This window comes from Capricornis sumatraensis, chromosome X, assembly GCF_032405125.1.
Source record: "Capricornis sumatraensis isolate serow.1 chromosome X, serow.2, whole genome shotgun sequence".
NCBI classification, from domain to species: Eukaryota; Metazoa; Chordata; class Mammalia; order Artiodactyla; family Bovidae; genus Capricornis; species Capricornis sumatraensis.
This window is the reverse complement of record NC_091092.1, coordinates 70,853,602-70,881,336: the sequence shown is the minus strand read 5'-3', so window position 1 is coordinate 70,881,336 and position 27,735 is coordinate 70,853,602. Positions and strand designations below refer to the sequence as shown.

At 36.2% G+C, this 27,735-nt stretch overlaps 1 protein-coding gene across 1 annotated transcript in view; it reads left to right on the top strand.

The window, feature by feature from the left end:
* Nucleotides 1-3,582: 3,582 nt before the first annotated feature.
* The window catches only part of SH3BGRL (SH3 domain binding glutamate rich protein like), a 70,779-nt gene continuing 46,626 nt past the window's right edge, over nucleotides 3,583-27,735 (top strand). The window contains exon 1 of the mRNA XM_068962388.1: nucleotides 3,583-3,788. Coding sequence (XP_068818489.1) covers nucleotides 3,744-3,788 — 45 coding nt within the window. The 5' untranslated portion in view covers nucleotides 3,583-3,743. The remainder of the gene's footprint in view (nucleotides 3,789-27,735) is intronic.

Here is a 27,735-nt window from a genome sequence, read left to right as displayed (position 1 = left end):
GTCATACCTGAATTGTCTTGTGGTTTTCTACACTTTCTTCAGTTTAAGTCTCAATTTGACAATACAGAGTTCATCATCTGAGCCACAGTTTGCTCCCTTGTTTTTACTGACTGTATAGAGCTTCTCCATTTTTGCTGCAAAGAATATACTCAATCTGATTTTGGTGTTGACCATCTGGTTAGGTCCATGTATAGAGTCTTCTCTTGTGTTGCTGGAAGAGGGTGTTTGCTGACCAGTGCATTCTCTTTTCAAAATTCTATTAGCTTTTGCCCTGCTTCAGTCTGTACTCCAAGGCCAAATTTGCCTGTTACTGCAGGTGTTTCTTGACCTCCTACTTTTGCATTCCAGTCCCCTATACTGAAAAGGACATCTTTTTTGAGTGTTAGTTATTAAAAGTTCTTGTGGGTATTCATAGAACAGTTCAACTTCAGCTTCTTCAGCGTTACTGTTTGGGGCATAGACTTGGATTACCGTGATATTGAATGGTTTGCCTTGGAAATGAACAAAGATCATCATTCTGTCATTTTTGAGATTGCATCCAAGTACTGCATTTTGGACTCTTTTGTTGACTATGATGGCTACTCCATTTCTTCTAAGGGATTCCTGCCTGCAGTAGTAGATATAATGGTCATCTGAGTTAAATTCACCCATTCCAGTCCATTTTAGTTCACTGATTCCTAGAATGTTGACGTTCACTCTTGCCATCTCGTTTGAACACTTCCAATTTGCCTTGATTCATGGACCTAAAGTTCCAGGTTCTTATGCAGTATTGCTCTTTACTGGTGATCCTGCTTCTATCACTAGTCCCATCCACAACTTGGTGTTGCTTTTGCTTTGGCTCCAACCCTTCATTCTTTCTAGAGTTATTTCTCCACTGATCTCCAGTAGCATATTGGGCACCTACCGACCTGTGGAGTTCACCTTTTGGTGTCCTATCTTTTTGCCTTTTCATACTGTTCATGGGGTTCTCAAGGCAAGAATAGTGAAATGGTTTGCCATTCCCTTCTCAAGTGGACCACATTCTATCAGACCTCTCCACCATAACCTGTACTTCTTGGGTGGCCCCACATGGCATGGCTTAGTTTCATTGTATCTTAGTAAGGATCAAGTATAATATAATCTATAATATTATTCTAGGATAAAATCACTGGTTACCCGGCTCCCCCACATATCCCAAGTACTGTTAATAAGGACCTGCAGATTTTGTTTATATACCAATTTATTTGGAAAGTTTTCACTTAGGTTAGTATATCTGTATTTAAAAGAAATTAAATACTAGCAATTGTCTTCCCATTTCTCAAAGTTCCTGATAAGACTAACTGGTCTTTGCCAATACTGTCTACCATTCAGTTCTCTGGAGTTACCAATTTTGTTATATGGGTATGTAGAATCATTAGAAGAGTTTTTTTTTTTTTTCTTTCTACTTTTTCATCAGTTCAAAATAGATTATAGGTTCAAATAGAGTATATGTTGACCACTAAGAGTTGAGGGGTTGATTATGTCATTATATTGCAAATTATGTCCATCATGCCAAATCAAAACTTGAAGGAAGATGTTCCTGTCCTGTGGGTGGGAAGCACAGTCACAGTCACCCTGATGTTAACCATGATGAGGGTGGCTAGGTCACCATTACTTACTTTAGCCTGTTCATGTGTATAGAGATTTTTATTTGTATTTATTAAAGATCAGAGTGGGCCAGATGGAGAGCACAGAAAAGACAGACTATGTGGGGGAAAGGTGAAGAAAGGGACAAGAGCGAAGGGATGGAAATAGGAATATTGCTACTGCTACTGCTAAGTCACTTCAGTTGTGTCTGACTCTGTATAACCCCATAGACGGCAGCCCACCAGGCTCCCCCATCCCCTGGGATTCTCCAGGCAAGAACACTGGAGTGGGTTGCCATTTCCTTCTTCAATGCATGAAAGTTAAAAGTGAAAGTGAAGTCGCTCAGTCGTGTCCGACTCTTAGCGACCCCATGGATTGCAGCCTACCAGATTCCCTCCATCTATGGGATTTTCCAGGCAAGAGTACTGGAGTGGGGTGCCATTGCCTTCTCCAGGAAATAGGAATAAGTATGTTTCTTGTAGTGGGGATTAAACAATGCTTATTCAAGGAAGTTAGTTTGGGGAGCAATGGATGAGACTATGGATTTTGTAGGGCCAGATAATGGTGGGAGCTCCTTAGAAACAAACACACTTCATGTTTGTTTTCATAGTCAGTGAAAACCTGTCTTAAGTATTTCAGGCCACACTGTTCTTAGTGACACATGAAAATTATGTTTTAGGAAGAAAAATAGCTAACAGTTATTGATTACTTTCCCTGTTCCACACAATGTACTAAAAATGATATTTAAGAAGGCAAGCATTGGAGTTGGTTGAACTTGAAGTCTGATCTTAACTCTGGAATTTATTAAGTAAATGACTTTAGGAAAATTACTCATTTTCCTGATTTTCCTTGAGTCTTTATCTGAAAAACTGACGTGATTATATCTACCTCTCAAGGTTATTGTACGGATCACATAGATTAGAGAAGGGAGACTCTATTAGGATGCTATTACAGTTATTCAACCTAGGCAAATATGATAAAGCATTAGAATGGAGAGGGAGGACAAAGTAAAAGTAAAGAAGTAGGACAGGTGACTGACTCTCTCCACTCTCAGTCATGTTGCAAGTTCCTTATTTCTGTTCATTTGACATAATCTGGGAAGTATAATTATTGTGGTGGGAGATCCTTAGAAACACACTTTACATTTGTTTTGATAGTCAGTGGAAACCACTCTGGGCATTATCAATTGTTTGCTCATTTCCCTAGAGTGACAAATAACCGTTTGCTCTCTCTGGTCACCATTTCCACATCTCCTGAAAGGTACGATCCAAATTCCCTTTCCATAACCAGTTACAAAGCAAACAAAACAAAAATCATTCACTTTCTTACACCGCATTTTCAATTTTTTCTTTGCAATTTCTTCCTCCATTCTTGAGTTTGCCAGTCAATCAGGCTTCCTGAGAATTCTCACGGAAGCAGGATTCCCTAATTTAACAAAAAGCGAAACTCAAAAAGAAAACCAATCCTGCTCTTTCTGAACTTGTGGAAACCTGATACTTTTCCTAAGCCACAGCACTCAGTCCTTCAGGGTCCAATTCCTGCCGTCAGCTAACTCCAAAACAATCACTACAAAATAGCAGTCTTAAAATGTACAAGGCTTTGAGAACTTGGGCTTTCTTACTAAGGTCTGGTTTCAACGTAGAACTTCCTCTTCCAAAGGAGAACTTCCTCTTTCAAAGAAAATATCTTATTTGTATACATTTCCGAGCCAGAAGGCGCAGGACTTTGACTCTCCGTGAGGAAAGGTCCTTCCCTGCAATCAAATTTAACTCAACGCTCCTTTCTTTTTCTTTCTCCTTTCCTGATTTTCCGGGAGTGAACAGTCAAAAATAAATGTTTCAACAGATCTCGCGGTGCTATTCGAGATTCCACGCCCCCGCCCCCCCCCCCCCCAAAAAAAAAAAAGAAAAAAAGAAATGATGCAAACGAGCCTGTGCCTTCTGGACTTTGGGGCTGGGATTGCAGCGGTCGGAGCACAGTGAAAGCAGCCAAGGGCGGGGCTCTGGCAAGTTCCCCTTCCACATTCCCCCACCCTTCTTTTCCAACCTCTGTACGGCTCTTAGCTTGATTCCAGCCTTTGCTGCAGCTGCTCTCCAGCCGTTTGCAGGATTCAAAGAACTACAGAAGCTGTTCCCAAGATGGTGATCCGTGTGTATATTGCATCTTCCTCTGGCTCCATGGCGGTAAGGAAGGTGGGAAGCCCACCTTTGTTATTTTTCTACGCACCAGTCTCCTGCTCCCCCAGAACACTTGAATTGCATAAATTAGTCTGGCAGCTTCTCCTTCGGTAGACACAGGCACTTCCACCCAATCCCCCCGCCGCCCCGCCCCCTCCCCCCCCCTCGTCTTTCCTTTCCTTCTCTTTGTTGCATCGATTTCATTTTTCCATGGAGTTTAGCTTTCTTTGCCTTACGATGTTAGGGTCACATTTCTTCTTTGAAGGAAAAAGAAAGCTTCAGAGTTTTGAGAGATGGTGGTATAGGGTTTTTAGGGTTAGGTGAAGAAAGTAAGTCACACACTGGTAAGAATGGAACATTTCACATATGTGTTCTAAGTATGGAGGCAAGGGACAGGGGTGCACATCTGTAAGGGATGTAAAACATGGTCTTACTGATGATGATGGAGTGGAGGCCTACTAAAGCACTGTGATTATATTTCACAGAGACCCCTATAATCAAAGAGTAATATTTTGCCAATGTGTAAGAGAGAGTTATTTAACTTTGGCCTAAAGAGTCTGATAGGACTAGGAAGAATGGGAGACATCAGGAACAATGATAAATATTTTTTTTTAAAAAACAATGTGATAAGGGATCTGTTTTTTTTTTTTTTCTTCCATATCTTACCTTATTTTTTTTTTTCTTTTCTTTAAAAAAATATTACTTCGAGCAGTTTCTAACTGCTTCAAATATATTGAGAACTGGAAAGGGAACTAAAAAGTGGCTTCTTGTGTAGTTGCAGACCCAGTGACTGCTTCTTCAATTGATAGGACATCCCTCTCTCATTCATGTGCTCTTAATTTAGAATAACAATTTTCAAAAGTTGTGGGGAGCAATAGGCTAAACTAGGGGAAAGCTGAGTGTATTTGCATGGTAAATAAAAGTGTCTCTTTCACAATTTGCAAAAAGCAGATATTTTTTTTGCTTTTTGGGCTCAGGATGTGGGTTCGGGATGTAGAATGTATGAACCCCCTCTCTCTTCTGAGCTTTAGAGCAGCAGCAGCAACAACAACAACAACAAAAAATCCATGTTTTTTGTTGTTAATGTATTTTTTTTTTGTTTACCCCCAAGAGGATTTGGAATAGCACTGAAAGTTGTGCGAAATCACAAGAACTTTGAACCTTCAACTTGTCTGGCAATTATATGTGGCTGTATTTAGACAGTTTTGAAATAGAATACTTAAGCTTATATTTTGGAGGAAGTTTAGGTTGAGAACAGAAAACTTCTTATATTGTCTTAGAACTTATTTTATGAGCTTCTTGCCTTATTATTTTCCATATATTAATTATGATATTTGAAATAATGTTTGAGCTGCTCAGAGTCTCAAGTCCAATACAATAATTGCAAAATTTAGAAGATCAGCTTAATACCTTTTGTTAAATCCCAAATTAGGTTGAGCAGATCAGGAAGTTAGTTTTGATGATTTCACTGGATAACATGCAGTTTCAATACTGCTTATTTATTCTTTGCTTTCTTGCCCTTCTGCCACTTCTTAAAAAGCAGATTCAACAAGAAACTCTTTTCAGAATTTCTGTTCAAGCAGAAACAACTATACCTCTTTCTTTGTTAAGACTTTAGTTTCTTAGGGCCTTAAAAATTACTACTATCTCCTACTATGTCCTTTACCAGATTCCATTGTTGAAGACTATACAAATAAGAAATATTTATGCTTTTTGTGTTTTGTTTCAGTTATTTTTCTTATAAGTGATTATAGATTTGTCTGTTGTTGCAGTAATTATAGTTCTTGTAAACCTGTTATCAAAATTCTACTGCATATTGCCAAAACAAATTTTTGTTTTATTATAATCTTACAGTACTTTTAAATAATATTAAAATAGTGTAAAATTAGTAAGCTTCAGAAGAGTTATTTTATAACATACATGGGGACTCTTCAGTTTGCAATACTAAGGTCTTTCCTTAAAAAAAAAAAAAAAGAATGCTGTCATGTTGTATTTTAACATATGATTTAGAAATTTTGAGGCAAACATCCTAACAGGAAACAAGCAATAATTGCACAAAGTGAGATGCTTCTGTAAGTGACTAAGTATAGTTCTCTGAAGAGCATTTAAAGGAAAGCTTTTGGTTTTGGATTGTGAAATCTTTGTTTTCTTACTCCTGTTAGTGATTTCAATAAAATTACCAACACTAGATGTTTTATCAGGCAAGGGAGGATCTATGATAATTACAACTTAGTATGACCTTAACTCAAGAGTACCTATCCTTCACAGTACAATTAAAAAAAAGTTTTCAAACTTGTATTCAACTCTGCCCCAATTACAAAGGTGTAGCACTTGCTTCTCTAAAGTTTAGAAATGAAAGTATGTTGGTTTTTATACCATTATAAAATGGTATAAAATTTCTTGATAATAGCCATAATAGTGATAGTAAGTAGGAACACTTAAGTGTGCCAGATACTATCTCATTTTTTCTTTGCAATTTCTAGTCTTATTAATTACATCCTATGATTTTCTTTATTTTTAGGGTAAGGAAATATAGGTTCAGAGAGGTTAAATAACTTTCTCAAGGTCATAGAATTAGTAAGCCACAGAGCTTGAATCCAGTACAAGCTGTTTGAATCCAAATGATATATGTTTAAAGAAATACATCCTCCCAGTAATGCATGACAGCTAGGAGACATGCAGATATAAATGTGAACAGAAGGGAGTAAGTCCTGTAAGTGGAATTGCTTGGGCATATGCAATCAGGGAGATAGAAAAATGAGGATCTAGTATAAAGGAGGGATAGTATGTCTAAAGGCGAATGTCAATAAGTGTGCTAAATTCACTTAAGGCCAGGGATATAGAGAAGATGCACATTTGGAGTTGGTTTCAAATAGGAAAAGGATGAAATTCCAGTCTTAATACTGTTTTTTAATTTTTTTAGGTAAAAATCATTTAGTAAGAATGCAACTCCCAAGTTGCCTGTCTATAGGAAGTGATTTCTGCTTGTTTAGAACTGCTCATGCATGTTTTGACTTACTGTAACACAATAGTATATGCCATGACATTTTTTCCCCTTGAAATTGTAATGTGCTATAAATTTGCATTTAATGGAAGAGGAATAGTAAGCATAGAGCCTGTAATAAACTTAATGAATTTCAATGACAACAAAAATCAACCTTGGCCTTTGATCAGGATCTCTAGAGTGAAAATAGCATGGAGAATTATAACTGACTTAGAGTTTCCTTCCCATACTTTTCCTCAAGTCCATAATTATCTCCATTTCAGGGTCTCTATGCATTTTAGATGTACTTAGTATAGAAATTTTAAGATTGAGTAGATAGATTGTGATAAATTTCTGAGGGTATTGTTTATGGACTAACTTCTGCAAAATGATCTCTTTTGTTTTACTGTTAAAATAAACTAGTTGTAGCTTAGATTGTCCATATAGTAAATGAAATCTACATAATTTTCCTCTGTGGCATTATTCTGTGTATGAGTTATAAAAGCTAGTGATTGCCAAAGCATTAGTCACTAGTCACTATTTTCTTCATTTGGATAATATGGACATAAAACAACAAGCCACAGTTCTTCATCTGTATGATTCTCAAGTATTCTCAATAATAATTGCATTATGTGAAAGAGTATCTGCTGCTCTTTTTTTCATGGAAAGGCATTTTAAATATAGCAGAGTGTGTATTTCAATCCTAAATCCAGTTTACCCCCCACCACACAAACTTCCTCACTGTAACCATAAGTTCATTCTCTAAGTCTGTTTCTGTTTTGTGAATAAGTTTATTTGTATCAATTGTTTTAAGATTCCATGTATAAGTGATGATATTTATCTTTCTCTGTCTGACTTACTTCACTTAGCATAATCTCCAAGTCCATCCATATTGCTGCAAGTGGCATTATTTCATTCTTTTTAATGGCTGAGTGATATTTAATCGTATATATGTACCACATCTTCTTTATCTATTCATCTTTTGATGAATATTTAGGTTGCCTCCATTTCTTGGCTATTGTAAACAGTGTTGCAAAGAACACTAGGGTGCATGTATCCTTTTGAGCTATGGTTTTCTCTGGATATATGCCCAAGAGTAGGATTGCTGTATCATATAGTAGCTCTATTTTTAGTTTTTTAAGGAACTGCTGTGCTGTTCTCCATACTGACTGTATCAATTTACATTCCCACCACCAGTGTAGGAGGGTTCCCTTCTCTCCACAGCCTCTCCAGCATTTATTATTTGTAGACTTTTAAATGATGGCCATTCTGATGGGTGTGAGGTGATACCTCATTGTAGTTTTGATTTGCATTTCACTGCAGATGGTGATTGCAGCCATGAAATTAAAAGATGCTTACTCCTTGGAAGGAAAGTTATGACCAACCTAGACAGCATATTGAAAAGCAGAGACATTACTTTGCCAACAAAGGTCCATCTAGTCAAGGCTATGGTTTTTCCAGTAGTCATGTATGGATGTGAGAGTTGTACTGTGAAGAAACCTGAGTGCTGAAGAATTGATGCTTTTGAACTGTGGTATTGGAGAAGACTCTTGCAAGTCCCTTGGACTGAAAGGAGATCCAACCAGTCCATCCTAAAGGAGACCAGTCCTGGATGTTCATTGGAAGGACTGATGCTAAGGCTGAAACTCCAATACTTTGGCCAACTCATGCAAAGAGTTGACTCATTGGAAAAGACCCTGATGCTGGGAGGGATTGGGGGCAGGAGGAGAAGGGGATAACAGAGGATGAGATGGCTGGATGGCATCACTGACTTGATGGACATGAGTTTCAGTGAACTCCGGGAGATGGTGGTGGACAGGGAGGCCTGGTGTGCTGCAGTTCGTGGGGTCGCAAAGAGTCAGACACGACTGAGTAACTGAACTGAACTGAATAGTTAGTGATGTTGAGTATCTTTTCATGTGACTCTTGGCCATCTGTGTCTTCTTTGGAGAAATGTCTCTTTAGGTCTTCTGCCAATTTTTGATTGGGTTGTTTGTTTTTTTGATACTGAGAGCTGCATGAACTGTTTGTAAATTTTGGAGACTAATCCCTTGTCAGTTGCATTGTTTGCAAATATTTTCTACCATTCTGAAGGTTGTCTTTTCATTTTGTTTATGGTTTACTTTGCTGTGAAAATCTTAATTAGGTCCCATCTGTTTATTTTTGTTTTTATTTCCATTACTCTGGAAGAGAAATCAAAAAATGATCTTGCTGTGATTTGTCAAAGAGTGTTCTGCCTATGTTTTCCTCTAAGAATTTTATAGTATCTGGTCTTATATTCAGGTCTTTAATTCATTTTGAGTTTATTTTTGTTTATGGTATTAAAGAATGTTCTAATTTCATTTTTTTGTCATGTAGCTTTCAGTTTTCATAGCACTATTTATTGAAGAAACCATCTTCTCTCCATTTTATAGTCTTGTCTTCTTTGTCATAGAAACGTTGGGCATAGGTTCATGAGTTTATTTCTGGGCTTTCTGTTTTGTTCCATTGATGTACATTTCTGCTTTATGACAGTACCATAATGTTCTGATGACTGTAGCTTTCTAGTATATCCTAAAGTTAGGAAACCTGATTCTCCAGCTCTGTTGTCTTTTTCAAGATTTTTTTTTTTTGATCTTCTGTCTCTTCATACAAGTTTTAAGATTTTCTGTTCTAGTTCTGTGAAAGATGTCATTCATATTTTGATAGGGATTGCGTTGAATCTGTAGATCACCTTGGGTAGTATAGTCATTTTGAAAATATGATCCTTCCAGTAAAAAAACATGATATATCTTTCCATCTTTCTGTACTGTCTTTAATTTCTTTCATCTTATAGTTTTCAGTGATCAGGTCTTTCATCTCCTTAGGTAGATATCAATTCAGTTCAGTCACTCTGTTGTATTAGTATATTCCTGATATATTATTCTTTTGATGCAATGTTAAATAGGATTGTTTGTTTAATTTCTCTTTCTGATCTTTCATTGTTAGTGTGTAGAAATGCAACAGATTTCTGTGTATTAATTTTGTATCCTGCAACTTTACTGAATTCATTTATGAGCTCTAGTAGTTTTCTGGTAGCATCTTTAGAATTTTCTACATATAGTATCATGTCATATTCAAGCAGTGACAGCTTTATTTATGCTTTTCCAATTTGGATTCCCTTTATTTCTTTTTCTCCTCTGATAACCATGGGTAGGACTTCCATAACTCTGTTGAATAAAAATGACAAGAGTGGGCATCCTTGTGTTGTTTTTGATCTTAGAGGAAATGCTTTCAGCTTTTCACTATTGAGTCTTATGGTAGTTGTGCATTTGTCATTTATTGCCACTGCTCTTTGTATTTATAAATAGAACATTAATTTGAAATATGCTGTGGTCTTTGTCATTGCTGCCAACGTTTGTTTGAATGCTGTGTAAAGATATTCATAAGCTATTTAGAAGAGCAAAATTAGAAATTTCATGAGATGGCCATTTGGACATGCTTTTTGGATGCCCTGAACCGTGGGAAATGGTAGCTCTCATGAAATAAATGGAGGAACAATCTAAAGACTGGTGCCTGTAGATTGATGTCCTATATTTAGTGGCTGCTTTCCTTAACGTCACAGCAGCAATGGCAAAACTTTTGGAATAATTTTGCCCAATTTAAAGAGGCTCAGGAGACACACTTACCAATGATCATGACTCTTGGGTTCTTGAAATTCAAATGGTTGTAGGAAAGAATGCATTGCAGAAGTTTAGTAAAAGTTTCATAATATGGTAGGAGAAAAGCATAAAATAAATTTATTTTTAGCTCAAAGACTATTCTGTCAGGGAAAGGGCTTTGATTAATAAACCTTAAGGTCAACCGTCCCCCCAGTGGCTCAGTGGTAAAGAATCCACCTGCAATGCAAGAGATGGAGGAGACATGGGTTTGATCGCTGGGTCAAGAGAGATCCCCTGGAGGAGGGCATAGTAGCCCACTCCATTATTCTTGCCTGAAAAATTCCATGGACAGAGGAGCTTGGCAGGCTACAGTCCATGAGGTCTTTAAGAGTCAGACAGGACCAAAGTGAACACAGCATGGCACCCCTTGGGTTGTGCTGGAAGAGAAAAATAAATTGAAGCCCTAGACATAGTCAAGTCAAATGTTCTAATTTTCTGTAGTTAATCTTTAAATTATTTCCCAAAATATATATTGTGCTGTGAAGCATATATTTTACAGGAATATTTTCTACTTTAGGTGAATTATCAAGGGTAAATGTGTTTCATTTCCTACTGATAAAATTAAAAAGATTGGGAATCTGTTGATGACTATATGACCATTTGTTTGTTTTCAGTTCTGTTGTACTTTGCAGCCTACCAGGAAGCCTTCTAAACCCAGTATTTAATTATTTCTTCCAATGCAGACCAAGATTAAACAAACATACATTTAGAAAGAAGACACAGCTAATTTATGATGACTATTTTTATTAATATGAGAGCAAAGCTGACTTTTCACATTTGGCCAATAGAGAATAATTCTAAGCAAAGGGATTGTTTTCTGGCTCAGTCCCTCACATTTTAGCTTTATTGGTTTGTTGAAAGTGTTTCCGATTGCCAGAACATCAGGCAAAAGTTAAATATAAATTTAAAAATATCACCACAAATTTATAAACTGTATGTTTAAAAGTATTCAGTAGTGCTGCTAGATTTTTGTTTCATTACTTTTCATTAACCTGGCTAATCAGGATTTGATTCTAGTAATGGTAAAGCCTAACATTTATTTATGCATTGTGTATATCAAGCACAGTGCCCAGTGTTTCACATACTTCATTTCAAATAAGTTTAATCCTTGTGATAACTTTGTGAGGTAAGTACTAGTATTAGATTTATTTCATATGACTGAAGGGGATATTGCTAAGACCCAGAAACTAGGTACATTGCTCAAAATCAAAGAGTTACAAATGGTAGAACTAGGATTAGAACTCAGGTTATTCTGACTAAATACTTCTAAGCATTGTGTTATTTGTACTCTGTCTTACTGGATAGATACTGAACAGAAATTATGTCAATAGTACATTAAAATCTTGTCATGTGATTGGGAACATATAACTGCCATTTAATAAATATAAGATGCCTGAAAAGAAGGAAAAAGACTGGATGATGCCTAACTAGGCAAATATATCATCTATAATCTGCATATGAGAGTTAGGTGCGAGTGGGAAAGATCTGTTAGTAGCAACATTTTCATATATAATTTAGTTTTTTTTCTTGAATAAAATTGCTTAACCAAGGACATATTTTTTAAATAGCATTTGTGACATGTATTGAATTTTTATGACTTTGATTCTTTTTAACATAATTATAATATGGCCTGTAATGATTCTATAAATGTAAATTAAGAAAGCAGTACTTCTGTGATTTGTAAACTCTGGTTCTGAACTCTAGTCTTTGAGTTCTGTCCCTTTTGCTTAGTCCTTTCTGGAAATGAGACCCTGCCACAGAGTTGGAGTACACCAAACATTTTTGCTGAGGGGATTTCCAGCAGTGACTCAAGACAAAAAGAACATCACCTTTTTAAAACTGGAGAATAGTCTTCTTAGTTGAGCTACAACATGAGAAAATTTTGTTTGTTTTACTAGCACTCAGCCAATTGTTTCACCATAAGTGCAGCATATTTCTCAACACTGAAATTATAACAGTATATATATATATATATATATATATATATATATATATTGAATAGTGGCTTTATTATTTAAGAAATCATTCTATCCAGTGTGATTTAGAAGGAAGATGAACATAGACAAGTACTGAATATGTTAAAAATATGATAAAGCACCTCATTTTTAATTTTAATTTATCATGTAAATAATTTATCAGCTTTAGTTGATAATAGTAAGAACTATCACTCATTGGACACTTAAAATATGCCAGGCATAGTGGCAAGAACTTTCGATGCATTGTGTCATTTAATTCTTATGGCAATTCAGTGGAGTCAGTACTCCCATTGTGCTCATTTTTTTCCTTCCCTTTTCCCCTTTTTTAATTGAGATATAGTAGATTTTCGATATACAACTAGTGATTCACATTTTTTAAAGGTTGTGCTCCATTTATATTTAATACAAAATATGGTATATATTCCTTGTGCTGTACAATGTATACTTGTAGCTTATATATTTTTTTATGTAGTAGTAGTTGGTACCTGTTATTCCTCTATTATTATGACTCTTTTAAGAAGAGGAAACAGACTGAGAGAGCTAGCAATGTTAGAGAGCTAACAAACACCCTTCAGATCTGTCTGATTCCAGAGCTCATAATCTTAATGGTTATGTTATTCTGCCTAATGATTGTTACTTATTAATTATCCAGTATGAATGTAGCTCTGAAATTAGTTTAAAAGTCATTGTAAAATTGCTTTTCTTCTGAACTTGGAAAATCAAGAAAAGTACTTCTTAATTAATTGGTCTATAGCAGTACCAAGAATAATTCTAGCTGCCTGTTCATGTAAAAATCTTAGAATTCTTTAGAGTAGAAATTTAAAGTCATAAAAGCTTATGTGTGTATGATTAGTTAGAATTCAGAACAAACTTGGAAAATCACAAAAAGTACTTCTTAATTAATTGGTCTATAACAGTACCAAGAATAATTCAGTTGCCTGTTCATGTAAAGAACTTAGACTTCTTTAGAGTAGAAATTTAAAGTCACAAAAGCTTATGTGTGTATGATTAGTTAGAATGCAGAACATGTGCTTTTATCCCAATATAGGAAAATTACCTTGTGTAAGACAGTTTAACTAAAAGTAGATTAAAACATATTGTTTTTGGGAAAGAATTTTAAACTTTTAGCTAGGAAATGTAGTTTTAGGGTGAAGTATGCCTGATGCCTGGGTAATCTGATTAGGTCACTAAACCTTCCTTTGCTTCTCATCACCCTCACAAGTGGACTATAAATAACATAAAATTATTAGTATTATGGAAGAAAACTTCTGCAAGTAATTGTCATTGGAAATCTGTTACTAAATAATGTGTAATCTGATCTCACATTTTCAGAATCTTAAGCATAATTGGTCTTGCTCATCAACTAAATATTTTGAACTCAAAAAGCTGTGGTTGTGGTGAAACTTTTTCAATGAGTTTCTACTTAAAATTTTTAGAAATAAAGGTCTTTAATTTAAATATTCTGAGCAATATTGAGAGGACACTCAAGTTGGTGGTGGTGATATAGCAAATTGGCCAGGCAACAAGACAAATATCTGGTGAGTTTTAAAGGGAATATGTAGAAAGTGTGGCAAGATCCATAATAAGGCTGATTGTGTACCAGACCCTGGAATTTGTGTGCTTTAAAAAAAAAAGTTGTTGAAAGGAAAATCTAAAAATATTTTAGGAAAATGTGACTAAACATTTTTTGTCCAGTTGCATTAAGACTTATTATTATATTCTGAAGTTGAAATTGAAGAATAAATTTGTTTGGTATATGTTTGTATCCCGTTTATTTTATGATTATGATCAGTCTCTGTGTGGAGTCTTAAGAGAGGAGTATGTATATATCTCCCTTGATATTTAGTCTGACTCTACCAAAAAGATGACCTTAGAACTAAAGCTATACATTCCAGAGAATCCTTACACTATCAAAATATCAGGGTCTGTATAGAGGAAGTCCCATCAGTCACATAGCACGTATATACTTTTAAAATTCAGTGACTCTAGATTTCATGAAAGGGTGATGCTTTGAAATACAAAACATCTAGTGCAGTATTATTTAAATAATTTATGTCTGGATACCTAAGTAGATTAACTATAAATCAATATATAATTACTTTTTGAAAATCATTTGCTACAGAGATATATTTTATTTTTTCACCGTATAATGTAGTGGGATAGAGGAATATTGGAGTTGTACTTTCAGTTGTACTTCAATATATAAGTCTAGGCATACAGTGCATAAACATCTTTTTTTTTTTTTTTTTTGCAATTTTATTTTATTTATTTATTTTTTTAAATTTTATTTCTTGGAATATATAGAGAACATCTAAAAAGGGCTACTGCTACAACAATTAGATACCACATTGTGCAACAGCTCATGTTAAGAGATTCTGGGGGAAGAAAAGTGGAAAACCTGAACTTTTGGGTTGTCCACATATTTTTCCAATAAAGTTATAAGGAAAAGTACACAATCTCCTAATGAGTGAGATAATGTGTTAGTCGCCAACTCATTTCTGACTTTTTGTGACCCCATGGACTGTAGCCCAACAGGCTCCTCTGTCCATGGAATTCTGCAGGTAAGAATAATGGAGTGGGTAGACATTCCATTTTCCAGGAGATCTTCCAAATCCAGGGATTGAACCCAGGTTTCCTGCATTGCAGGTAGATTCTTTACTGTCTGTGACACCAGGGAAGCCCAATGAGTGAGATAATTATGACATAATTTCATACCCACATTTGCAAAAAGGACCACCTTTTAATGTCCTTATAAGACTTCATGAAAATATTTGAAGTTGGAATGGTAGACATTAATTCATATGTCTGTTTTGTTTTAATAAAAATATATAGCAAGGAGAAGGCAATGGCACCACACTCCAGTACTCTTGCCTGGAAAATCCATGGATGGAGGAGCCTGGTAGGCTGCAGTCCATGGGGTCACTAAGAGTCGGACATGACTGAGAGACTTCACTTTCACTTTTCACTTTCATGCATTGGAGAAGGAAATGGCAACCCACTCCAGTGTTCATGCCTGGAGAATCCCAGGGACAGGGAAACATGGTGGGCTGCTGTCTGTGTGGTCACACAGAGCTGGATACGACTGAAGTGACTTAGCAGCAGCAGCATAGCAATTTTCATTTCATATGATTAGCCATGAGCTCTTATTATATGTAAAAGCATATAATAAAAAAGACAAATGCTTGTTGTTGTCACATGAACCAAAATAAGTGAGGCAGTCTGGAGATGTGAGTTTTTGAGACTATGTATTATGGTGGCTACGTGGGTGCAGGAGGATTGGGAGGAGCCATCCCACATTGGTCAGGAAGGGTGGCGGTGAGGAGATACCCCTCATCCAAGGTAAAGAGCAGTGGCTGCGCCTTGCTGGAACAGCTGTGAAGAGATACCCCATGCCCAAGGTAAGAGAAACCCAAGTAAGATGGTAGGTGTTGCAAGAGGGCATCAGAGGGCAGACACACTGAAACCATACTCACAGAAAACGAGTCAATCTAATCACACTAGGACCACAGCCTTGTCTAACTCAATGAAACTAAGCCATGCCCGCGGGGCAATCCAAGATGGGCGGGTCATGGTGGAGAGGTCTGACAGAATGTGGTCCACTGGGGAAGGGAATGGCAAACCACTTCAGTATTCCTGCCTTGAGAACCCCATGAACAGTATGAAAAGGCAAAATGATAGGATACTGAAAGAGGAACTCCCCAGGTCATTAGGTGCCCAACATGCTACTGGAGATCAGTGGAGAAATAACTTCACAAAGAAGGAAGGGATGGAGCCAAAGCAAAAACAATAACCAGCTGTGGATGTGACTGGTGATAGAAGGAAGGTCAGATGCAGTAAAGAGCAATATTGCATAGGAACCCGGAATGTCAGGTCCATGAATCAAGGCAAATTGGAAGTGGTCAAACGAGATGGCAAGCGTGAACGTCAACATTCTAGGAATCAGTGAACTAAAATGGACTGGAATAGGTGAATTTAACTCAGATGACCATTATATCTACTACTGTGGGCAGGAATCCCTCAGAAGAAAAGGAGTAGCCATCATGGTCAAAAAAAGAGTCCAAAATGCAGTACTTGGGTGCAATCTCAAAAATGACAGAATGATCTCTTTTCGTCTCCAAGGCAAACCATTCAATATCACGGTAATCCAAGTCTATGCCCTAACCAGTAATGCTGAAGAAGCTGAAGTTGAACGTTTCTATGAAGAACTACAAGACCTTTTAGAATTAACACCCCAAAAAGATGTCCTTTTCATTATAGGGGCCTGGAATGCAAAAGTAGGAAGTCAAGAAACACCTGGAATAACAGGCAAATTTGGCCTTGGAATGCGGAATGAAGCAGGGCAAAGGCTAATAGAGCTTTGCCAAGAGAATGCACTGGTCATAGCAAACACCCTCTTCCAACAACACAAGAGAAGACTCTACACATGGCCATCACCAGATGATCAACACCAAAATCAGATTGATTATATTCTTTGCAGCCAAAGATCGAGAAGCTTTATACAGTCAACAAAAACAAAACCGGGAGCTGACTGTGGTTCAGATCATGAACTCCTTATAACCAAATTCAGACTTAAATTGAAGAAAGAAGGGAAAACCGCTAGACCATTCAGGTATGACCTAAATCAAATCCCTTATGATTATACAGTGGAAGTGACAAATAGATTTAAGGGCCTAGATCTGATAGATAGAGTGCCTGATGAACTATGGAAAGAAGTTCATGACATTGTACAGGAGACAGGGATCAAGACCATCCCCATGGAAAAGAAATGCAAAAGAGCAAAATGGCTGTGTGGGGAGGCCTTACAAATAGCTGTGAAAAGAAGAGAAGCAAAAATCAAAGGAGAAAAGGAAAGATATAAGCATCTGAATGCAGCGTTCCAAAGAATAGCAAGAAGAGATAAAGAAAGCCTTCTTCAGCAATCAATGCAAATAAATAGAGGAAAACAACAGAATGGGAAAGACTAGAGATCTCTTGAGAAAATTAGAGATACCAATGGAATATTTCATGCAAAGATGGGTTCGATGAAGGACAGAAATTGTACGGACCTAATAGAAGCAGAAGATATTAAGAAAAGGTGGCAAGAATACACAGAAGAACTGTACAAAAAAGATCTTCATGACCTGGATAATCATGATGGTGTGATCACTCATCTAGAGCCAGACAGCCTGGAATGTGAAGTCAAGTGAGCCTTAGAACGCATCACTATGAACAAAGCTAGTGGAGGTGATGGAATTCCAGTTGAGCTATTTCAAATCCTGAAAGATGATGCTGTGAAAGTGCTGCACTCAATATGCCAGCAAATTTGGAAAACTCAGCAGTGGCCACAGGACTGGAAAAGGTCAGTGTTCATTCCAATTCCAAAGAAAGGCAATGCCAAAGAATGCTCAAACTACCGCACAATTGCACTCATCTCACATGCTAGTAAACGAATGCTCAAAATTCTCCAAGTCAGGCTTCAGCAATACGTGAACCGTGAACTTCTTGATGTTCAAGCTGGTTTTAGAAAAGGCAGAGGAACCAGAAATCAAATTGCCAACATCCGCTGGATCATGGAAAAAGCCAGAGAGTTCCAGAAAAACATCTATTTCTGCTTTATTGACTATGCCAAAGCCTTTGACTGTGTGGATCATAATAAACTGTGGAAAATTCTGAAAGAGATGTGAATACCAGACCACCTGACCTGCCTCTTGAGAAATCTGTATGCAGGTCAGGAAGCATCAGTTAGAACTGGACATGGAACAACAGACTGGTTCCAAATAGGAAAAGGAGTACGTCAAGGCTGTATATTGTCACCCTGCTTATTTAACTTATATGCAGAGTACATCATGAGAAATGCTGGACTGGAAGAAACACAAGCTGGAATCAAGATTGCCAGGAGAAATATCAATAACCTCAGATATGTAGATGACACCACCCTTAGGGCAGAAAGCGAGGAGGAACTAAAAAGCCTCTTGATGAAAATGAAAGAGGAGAGTGCAAAAGTTGGCTTAAAGCTCAACATTCAGAAAACGAAGATCATGGCATCTGGTTGCATCACTTCATGGGAAATAGATGGGGAAACAATGGAAACAGTGTCAGACTTTATTTTTTGGGGCTCCAAAATCACTGCGGATGGTGACTGCAGCCATGAAATTAAAGGCACTTACTCCTTGGAAGAAAAGCTGTGACCAATCTAGATAGTATATTGAAAAGCAGAGACATTACTTTGGCGACTAAGGCCCATCTAGTCAAGGCTATGGTTTTTCCAGTAGTCATGTATGGATGTGAGAGTTGGACTGTGAAGAAGGCTGAGCACCGAAGAATTGATGCTTTTGAAGTGTAGTGTTGGAGAAGATTCTTAAGAGTCCCTTGGACTGCAAGGAGATCCAACCAGTCCATTCTGAAGGAGATCAGCCCTGGGATTTCTTTGGAAGGAATGATGCTAAAGCTGAAGCTCCAGTACTTTGGACACCTCATGCGAAGAGTTGACTCTTTGGAAAAGACTCTGATGCTGGGAGGGATTGGGGGCAGGAGGAGGAGTGGACGACAGAGGATGAGATGGCTGGATGGCATCACTGACTCGATGGACATGAATTTTAGTGAACTCTGGGAGTTGGTGATAGACATGGAGGCCTGGTGTGCTGCAATTCATGGGGTCGCAAAGAGTCGGACACGAGTGAGCGACTGAACTGAACTGAACTGAATATAGTTTGCAAATAAGGAGTTTTATGTGATGTGAGGGCTCAAAGGCAGAAGTCCTTGCCTGAAATTTGGCATGCTATCTCACAGTAATCAACATTCTACTTCCCAACGAATGTACCAAAGTACTTTGTCTACCCTTTTTAGTCACCCTGTCAATAATCTCCTTGAATAACTATTCTGAAAATAATAATAGTTTATTAGTTCAGTTCAAGCTTTACTCAGTTTTCCTGTCATCACATTTGAGAAGGGTGTGAAGTAGATCTTAGGTATAGTTTGCACTTCTTATATTTGAACATTTTTTCACAGGCATGGTTTTCATGATTATTATACAGTTCTGTTTAAAGCCAGATGTAGCAGTGTTGAAAAGTTAAAGATTTGTGGTAGAACTGCTTATCTGTTACCTTGGAATACTGGAACAAATCATGCTAAGCCTCCTTTTCATTATCTGAAAAATACCTTTTAGTCTTCTTAATAATCCCTTCACTTTGGGATCCTGGCCTTGATCTTTTGTGTAAACAATTATTTCTTACAAAAATCTGAGGTGTATTTATATTTATTTATAAATCCTTGATCATCTTATATTTATTTGCTCTCCCTTCCTGTTCTCCTTGGCCCTTTCTTTTTCCTTTCTAAAGGATTATAGGACTTCCAGTAGTAAGGTTTAATGTTTGGTTCAGGATTCTATGTATCAATGTCCTGTATTTAGGTAGGATTTAGTTCATGCCAATTGCTATGTTAGATTTGATAAGGATCATCTCTTGAGCCAGACTGCCTAGGGAGGGGGGTATTCAGTGTTTGCCATTGGTCAATCTTATAGCAAAAAGACTCATTGCTGAAATAATCAATATTTATCTTTTGCTTCCACCAACTCATTAGATAAAGATAATTTTAGCTCCTCCTTCCCCCTTACAACATATTTTTAACTCTTCCCACCACAAACATTTGAACCCCATCAAAAATGGTTGCACTAATTACCAAAATTAATAAGCATCAAAATCCAGTTGGGCCTTGTTCTTGTGGATAAATTTTCTCCTAGTACCAAATTGGTCTTAAAATAGCATTATGGGGAATTCCCTGGTTGCCCAGTGGTTAGGACTTCACGCTTCAACCACAGGCTGCATGGGTTTGGTCCCTGGTCAGGGAACAAGGATCCTGCATGCCATATGCCATATAAAAAATAGTATTATGACTTTCAAATTTTTGTAACAATGCTTTAGTGTACTAAAACAACTATATCTCGATAGAAAGGGCATGATAAAAGTTAATTTGTTTTTTTTTTTTTTTGGACTGTTGTCACTTGTTATTAAGAAACCTAGAGTAGAACACTGAAAATTCCTTCTTCCTTGTGGAAATAAATGGCTTTCAGTCTTTCCCATTTTTCTCAGCATCAAACACACTAAAAGTAAAATATTAAAAGCATCTGCATAGAAGGGATCATAAGAAGTCATCCAGTCCATACACATAAGGACTGCCTGTGAATTGTCCCAGAAGGATCATAATCAATTTTCTCTTAGTAAAGTCCCCAAAGAAGGAATGTATAACCTCCCTTGATAATATGCTATTTCTTATTGTCCTAGATTTTGGGACTAAGATTGTGGAAATCTGGGTAACTGATGGTTATTTTTTACCTCTTTTTGTGCAGTGAAGAGAAAGATTAGTTTATTGAAGTAGTGGAAGCAAAAAAAGAATAGCTCTGTACAATACATAGAGATCCACTTGTTATCAATTCAACACATATTTCTACCTGCTGATAAAACTTTCAGCTCTGTGAGGGAAAAGGTGTTTGTTCTGAAAGAATTTACAGCCTGCCTTGTTTTGGAAGACTTAAAATAGGTCTAGTGGCTTTTCTTCCCCCTCTTCTCTTCTGCCTCTCTTCTTTAAGAAGCCCTCTGGGCATTGTTCATGCCTATAGATTAGTACACTCTTAAGATCATGCCATAAAATAATATTCCCATATATTGGTTATTTTGTGAGACTTGTGATTTATTGAATTTATGCTAATCTCAACACAGCATCAGAGTAAAAAATTTCATGAAAAAATGAACATATTAAAGTGAATAATTCCTAAAGTCCAAGTATTGGGCATTGTTCATTTATAAAAGTTTACGGTGTCATTAATGAAAAAAATATGGCATGGCTAATGTAAGACAGTTGCTCATAGTAGACTCTTATGATCCTTGGTATTTCTGTGGAGTCAGTTATAACTTTTTTCATTCCTAATTTTATTAATTTGCATCATCTTCTTCTTTTTTTTTTTTTTTCTTGATGAATCTGGCTAAAGGTTTATCAATTTTGTTTATTTTTCCAAAGAACTAGCTTTTAATTTCATTGATCTTTGCAACTGTTTTCTTTGTCTCTATTTCATTTATTTCTGCTCTGATCTTTATGATTTTTTTTCCTTCTACTAACTTTAGGTTTCATTTGTTCTTCTTTCTCTAGTTGTTCTAGATGTAAGTTAGGTTATTTGAGGTTTCTCTTGTTTCTTCTTTTTTTAAAAAAAAAAAATTTAGTTTTTATAATTGCTTTACAATATTGTTTTGATTTCTGCCATACCTCAAGATGAATCAGCCATAGGTATATATATGGCCACTCCCTCTTGGACCTCCCATTCACCTCCCACCCCATCCCACTCCTCTGGTTTGTTACAGAGCCCTGGTTTGAGTTCCCTGAGTCATACAGCAAATTCCCATTGGCTATCTGTTTTACATATGGTAGTGTATATATTCCCATGTTACTGTCTGAATTTGTCCCACCTTCTCCTTCCTCCCCCACCCCCATGACTATAAGTCTGTTCTCTATGTCTGTGTCTCCAGTGCTGCCCTACAAATAGGTTCATCAGTACCATCTATCTAGAGTCCACATATACATATAAATTTATATTTGTTTTCCTCTTTCTGACTTACTTCACTCTGTATAATAGGCTCTAGGTTCATCCACTTTGCTAGAACTGACTCAAATATGTTCCCTTTTATGGCTGAGGGGCATATATTCCATTGTATATATGTACTGCAGCATCTTTACCCATTCATCTGTTGATGGACATCTAAGTTGCTTCATGTCTAACTATTGTAAATAGTGCTTCATGTCCTAACTATTGTAAATGGTTGCTGCAGTGAACATTGGGATACATGTGCCTTTTTCAATTTTGGTTTCCTCAGGATATATGCCTAGTAGGGGGATTGCTGGGTCATTTGGTAGTTTTAGTTTTTTTTTTTTTTTTTTCTCCTATCGAATCTCCATTCTATCTTCTATGGTAGCTATATCAGTTCACATTCCCACCAACAATGCACGAAGTTCCCTTTTCTCCACACCCTCTAGCATTTATTTTTTGTTGATTTTTTCATGATGGCATTCTGACCAGTGTGTGCTGATATCTTATTGTAGTTTTCATTTGCATTTATCTAATAATGAGTGACCTTGAGCATCTTTTCATGTGTTTATTAACCATCTCTGCGTCTTAGGTCTTTTGCACACTTTTTGATTGAGTTCTTTGTTTTTCTGGTATTGAGTTGTAAGAGTGGCTTTTATATTTTGGAAATAAATCCTTTGTCAGTTGTTTCATTTGCTCTTATTTTCTCACATTCTGAGAGTTGTCTTTTCTTTTCACCTTGTTTATACTTTTCTTTACTGTACAAGAGCTTTTGAATTTAATTAGGTCTCACTTGTTTATTTTTATCTTTATTTCCATTATTCTCAGAGGTGAGTCATAAAGAATCTTGCTGTGATTTATGTCACACAGTGTTCTGCCTTTGTTTTCCTCTACCAGTTTTATAGTTTTTGGTCTTACATTTAGGTCTCTAATCCATTTTGAATTTGTCTTTGTGTATACTGTTAGGAAGTGTTCTAATTTCACTCTTTTGGACATAGCTGTCCAGTTTTTCCCACTGCCACTTACTGAAGAGACTGTCTTTTCCCTATTGTATATTCTTGCCTCTTTTGTCATATAGGTGCCCATAGGCATGTGGATAGAAATCTCTGGGCTTTCTATCTTGTTCCGTTGGTCTATATTTCTGTTTTTGTCCCAGTATCGTACTGTCTTGATAATTGTAGCTTTGTAGTATAGTCTGAAATCAGGAAGGTGGATTCTTCCAGCTCCATTCTTCCTTCTCAAGATTGTTTGGGTATTTGGGGTCTTTTGTGTTTCCATTCGAATTGATAAATTTTTTGTTCTAGTTCTGTGAAAAATGCCATTGGTTATTTGAAAGGCATTGCCTTGAATCTGTAGTTTATCGAATTGTGACATTTTTTGTTCTAGGTCTGTGAAAAATGCCATTGGTTATTTGAAAGGCATTGCCTTGAATCTGTAGTTTATATTTGGTAGTAGTCATTTTCACAATATTAATTCTTCCAACCCAGAAACATTGATTATCTCTCCATCTGTTTATGTTGTCTTTGACTGCTTTCATGAGTGTCTTATAGTTTTCTGTATACAACTCTTTTGTCTCCTTAGGTAGGTTTATTCCTAGGTATTTTATTCTTTTTGTTGCAATAGTATTGATTCCTTAATTTCTCTTTATGATTTCTTTTGTTAGTATGTAAGAAAGGAAGTGATTTCTGTGTATTTATTTTGTATCCTGTGACTTTACTAAATTCACTGATTAGCTCTAAATTCTCTGATAGTATCATTAAGGTTTTTTATGTATTGTTTCATGTCATCTGCAAACAACTGAGAGTTTTATTTCTTCTTTTCCAATCTAAAATCCTTTCATTACTTTTTCATCTCTGATTGCCATAGCTAGCCCCTCCAAAACTATGGTGAATAATAGTAGGAAGAGTGGGTACCTTTATCTTCTTCCTGATTTTAGAGGGAATGCTTTCAGTTTTTCACCATTGGGAAAAATGTTTGCTCTGGGTTTGTTATATAGGGCCTTTATTATGTTGAGGTAGGTTCTTTCTGTGGCAAATTTTTGAGGAGTTTTCATCACAAATGGGTGCTTAATTTTGTCAAAAGCTTTTTCTGCATCTGTTGAGATGATCATATGGTTTTTATCTTTTAATTTGTTAATATGGTGTATCACATTGATTCAGTTTAGTCACTCAGTCGTGTCCAACTCTTTGAGACTCCGTGGACTGCAGCACACCAGGCTTCCCTGTCCATTACCAACTCCCAGAGTCTACTCAAACTCACGTCCGTCACATCGGTAATGCCATCTAACCATCACATCCTCTGTCATCCCCTTCTCCTTCTGCCTTCAATCTTTCCCAGTATCAGGTCTTTTCCAATGAGTCGGTTCTTCGCACCAGGTGGCCAAAGTGTTGGAGTTTCAGCTTCACCATCAGTCCTTCCAATGAATATTCAGGACTGATGTCCTTTAGGATTGACTGGCTGAATTTTCTTGCAGTCCAAGGGACTCTGAAGAGTCTCCTCCAACACCACAGTTCAAAAGCATCAATTCTTTGGCACTCAGCTTTCTTTATAGTCCAACTCTCACATCCATATATGACTACTGGAAAAACCATAGCTTTCACTAGATGGACCTTTGTTGGTAAAGTAATGTCTGCTTTTAAATATGCTGTCTAGGTTGGTCATAGCTTTTCTTCCAAGGAAACATTGATTGATTTGTGTATATTGCAGAGTCCTTTTATCCCAGGGATAAACTTGACTTGATCATGATATATGGTCTTTTTAATGTGCTGTTGGATTTTGTTGGCTAGAATTTTGTTGAGGATTATTGTATATGTGTTCATCAGAGATATTGGCTTGTAATTTTCCTTTTTGTGTGATGTCTTTGGTTTTGGTATCAGGGTGACAGTGGCCTTGTAGAATGAGTTTGAAAATATTTCTTCATCTGCAATTTTTTGAAAGAGTTTCAGAAGAATTTGCTTTAGCTCTTCTCTAAAATTCAGCTGTGAAGCCATCTGGCCGTGGGCTTTTGTATTTTGGGAGATTTTTTATCACAATTTTTATTCCATTGCTTATATTTGGCTTGTTCACGATTTCTATTTCTTCCTGGTTCAGTCATGGAAGGTTGAATTTTTCTAGGAATCTGTCCATTTTTTCCAGGTTGTCTATTTTGCATTTAGTTGCTCATGATAGTCTTTTATGATTCTTTGTATTTCCACATTGTCTGTTGTACCTCTCCATTTTCATTTTTTTAAAATTTTTTTTTTGTTCATTTGATTCTTCTCCCATTTTTTCTTGATGAATCTGGCTAATGGTTTGTCAATATTATCTTCTCAAAGAATCAGCTTTTAGTTTTATTAATCTTTACTATTGTTTCCTTCATTTCTTTTTCATTTATTACTGATCTGATCTTCATAATTTCTTTCTTCCTACAAACTTTGGACTTTTTTTTTTTGTTTGTTTTTTCCAGTTGTTTTAAATGTAAAGGTAGGTTGTCTATTCAATGTTATTCTTGTTTCTTGAGGTAGGATTATCTTGCTATAAATGTCCCTCTTAGAACTGCTTTTGTTGCATCCTAAAGGTTTTGGGTCATCGTGTTTTTGTTGTCATTTGTTTCTAGGAATGTTTTCCAATTCCTTTTTTATTTCTTCAGTGTCCTGTTTATTATTTAGAAACATATTGTTTAATCTCCATGTGACTATTTTTAAGAGTTTTTTTTTTTTTTCCCTGTAATTGATACCTAGTCTCAGCATCATGGTCAGAAAAGATGCTTGATATGATTTCAATTTTCTTAAATTTACTGAGGCTTAATTTGTGGCCCCAAATGTGGTCTGTCTTGGAGAATGTTCCATGTACACTTGTAAAGAAGGCATATTCATCTGCATTTGGATGGAATGTCATGAAGATATCAATTAGATCCATCTGCTCTAATGTGTCGCTTAAGGCTTATGCTTCCTTATTAATTTTGTTTTCATGATCTGTCCATTGGTGTAAGTGAGGTGTTAAAATCCCCTAATATTATTGTGTTGCTCTCAATTTTCCCTTTTATGTCTGTTAATTTTTGCTTTATGTATTGAGGTGCTTGTATGTAGGATACATGAATAATTAAATAAAAAAATAAACAATTGTTATGTCTTCTTCTTGGATCTCTTGATCATTGTGTACCATCTTTGTTTCTTACAATATTCTTTATTTTAAGATCTACTTTATCTGATATGAGAATTTTCACTCTGGCTTCTTTTTGATTTCCATTTGGATGGAATTTATTTTTTCATCCTTTTACTTTCACATATGTGTCTCTAGGTCTGAAGTGGGTTTCTTGTAGACAGCATATATATGAGTCTTGTTTTTGTATCCATTCAACCAGTTTGTGTTTTTTGGTAAGACTGTTTAATCCATTTACATTTAAAGTAATTATATATATATATATATATATATATATATATATATATATATATATATATTCGTATTGGCATCTTCTTAATTATTTTGTTTTTGTAGGTCTTTTCCTTCTCTTGTCCCTTTCACATTTGTTGCAAAGCTCATTTGTTGTGGCTAAATACTCTTAATTTTTGCTTGTCTATAAAGCTTTTGATTTCTCCATCGATTTTGAATAAGATCCCTGGTGAGTAACCTTGGTTGTAGATTTTCCCCTTTCAGTACATTAAATATGTCCTGCCATTCCCTACTGGCCTGCAGAGTTTCTGCTGAAAGATCAGCTGTCAAGCATATGGGGTTTCCCTTGTATGTTATTTGTTGCTTTTCCCTTGCTGCATTTGATATTCTCACTTTGTATTTAATCTTTTTAGTTTTATTAGTGCGTGTCTCAGCATGTTTCTCTTTAGGTTTATCCTGTATGGGATACTCTGTGCTTCTTGGACTTGATTGACTCTTTCCTTTCCCATGTTGGGGAAATTTTCAAAGATAATCTCTTCAAAAATTTTCTCAGACCCTTTCTTTTTCTCTTCTTCTTCTGGGATCTCTATATTTCAAATATTGGTGTGTTTAGTATTGTTCCATAGATCTCTGAGACTATCTTTAAGTCTTTTCATTCATTTTCCTTTATTTGCTCTTCAGCAATTATTTCCACCATTCTATCTTCCAGTTCACTTATCTGTTCTTCTGTATCAGTTATTCTGCTGTTGATTCTTTCTAGAGTATTTTTAATTTTTAGTAATGGTGTTGTTTGTCTATATTCTTTCTTTCTTTTTTTTTTTTTTCTAGATTCTTGTTAAACATCTTAATTAATTCTTATATTTCCTCCATTCTATTTTCAAAGTTTTGGACCATTTTTTACTATCATTATTCTGAATTATTTTTCACATAGTTTGCCTATTTCTTCTTCATAAGATCTTGTGAATTTCTACCTTGTTTAATTTTTCTTTTGTGTAATATTTGTTTAATATTTCTCTGTCTTTTCATTTTTTCCAACTAACTGTGTTTGAGGCCTTCTTTTTCTAGCCTTTATGGTCATATGGCTTCCTCTTTTCAGTTTCTGCTCTCAGTGGGTAAAGTTGGTCCAGTGGTTTGTGTAGGCTTCTTGTTGGGAGCGATTTGTGCCTGCATTCTGGTGGGAGGAGGTTTTTTTTTTCTTTTTTCTCTCTGTTGGGCAGGGTTCTATCAGGTGGTTGATTTTGGGGTGTTTGTTAGTATACTGTCTGCTGATGACTATGTTTATGTTTTTGTTTTGCTTGTTGTTTGGGTGAGGTGTCCTGCACTGGATGCTGCTGGAAGTTGGTGATGCCAGGTCTTGTATATAGGTGGAGACCTTTGTGGGAGTACTCACTAA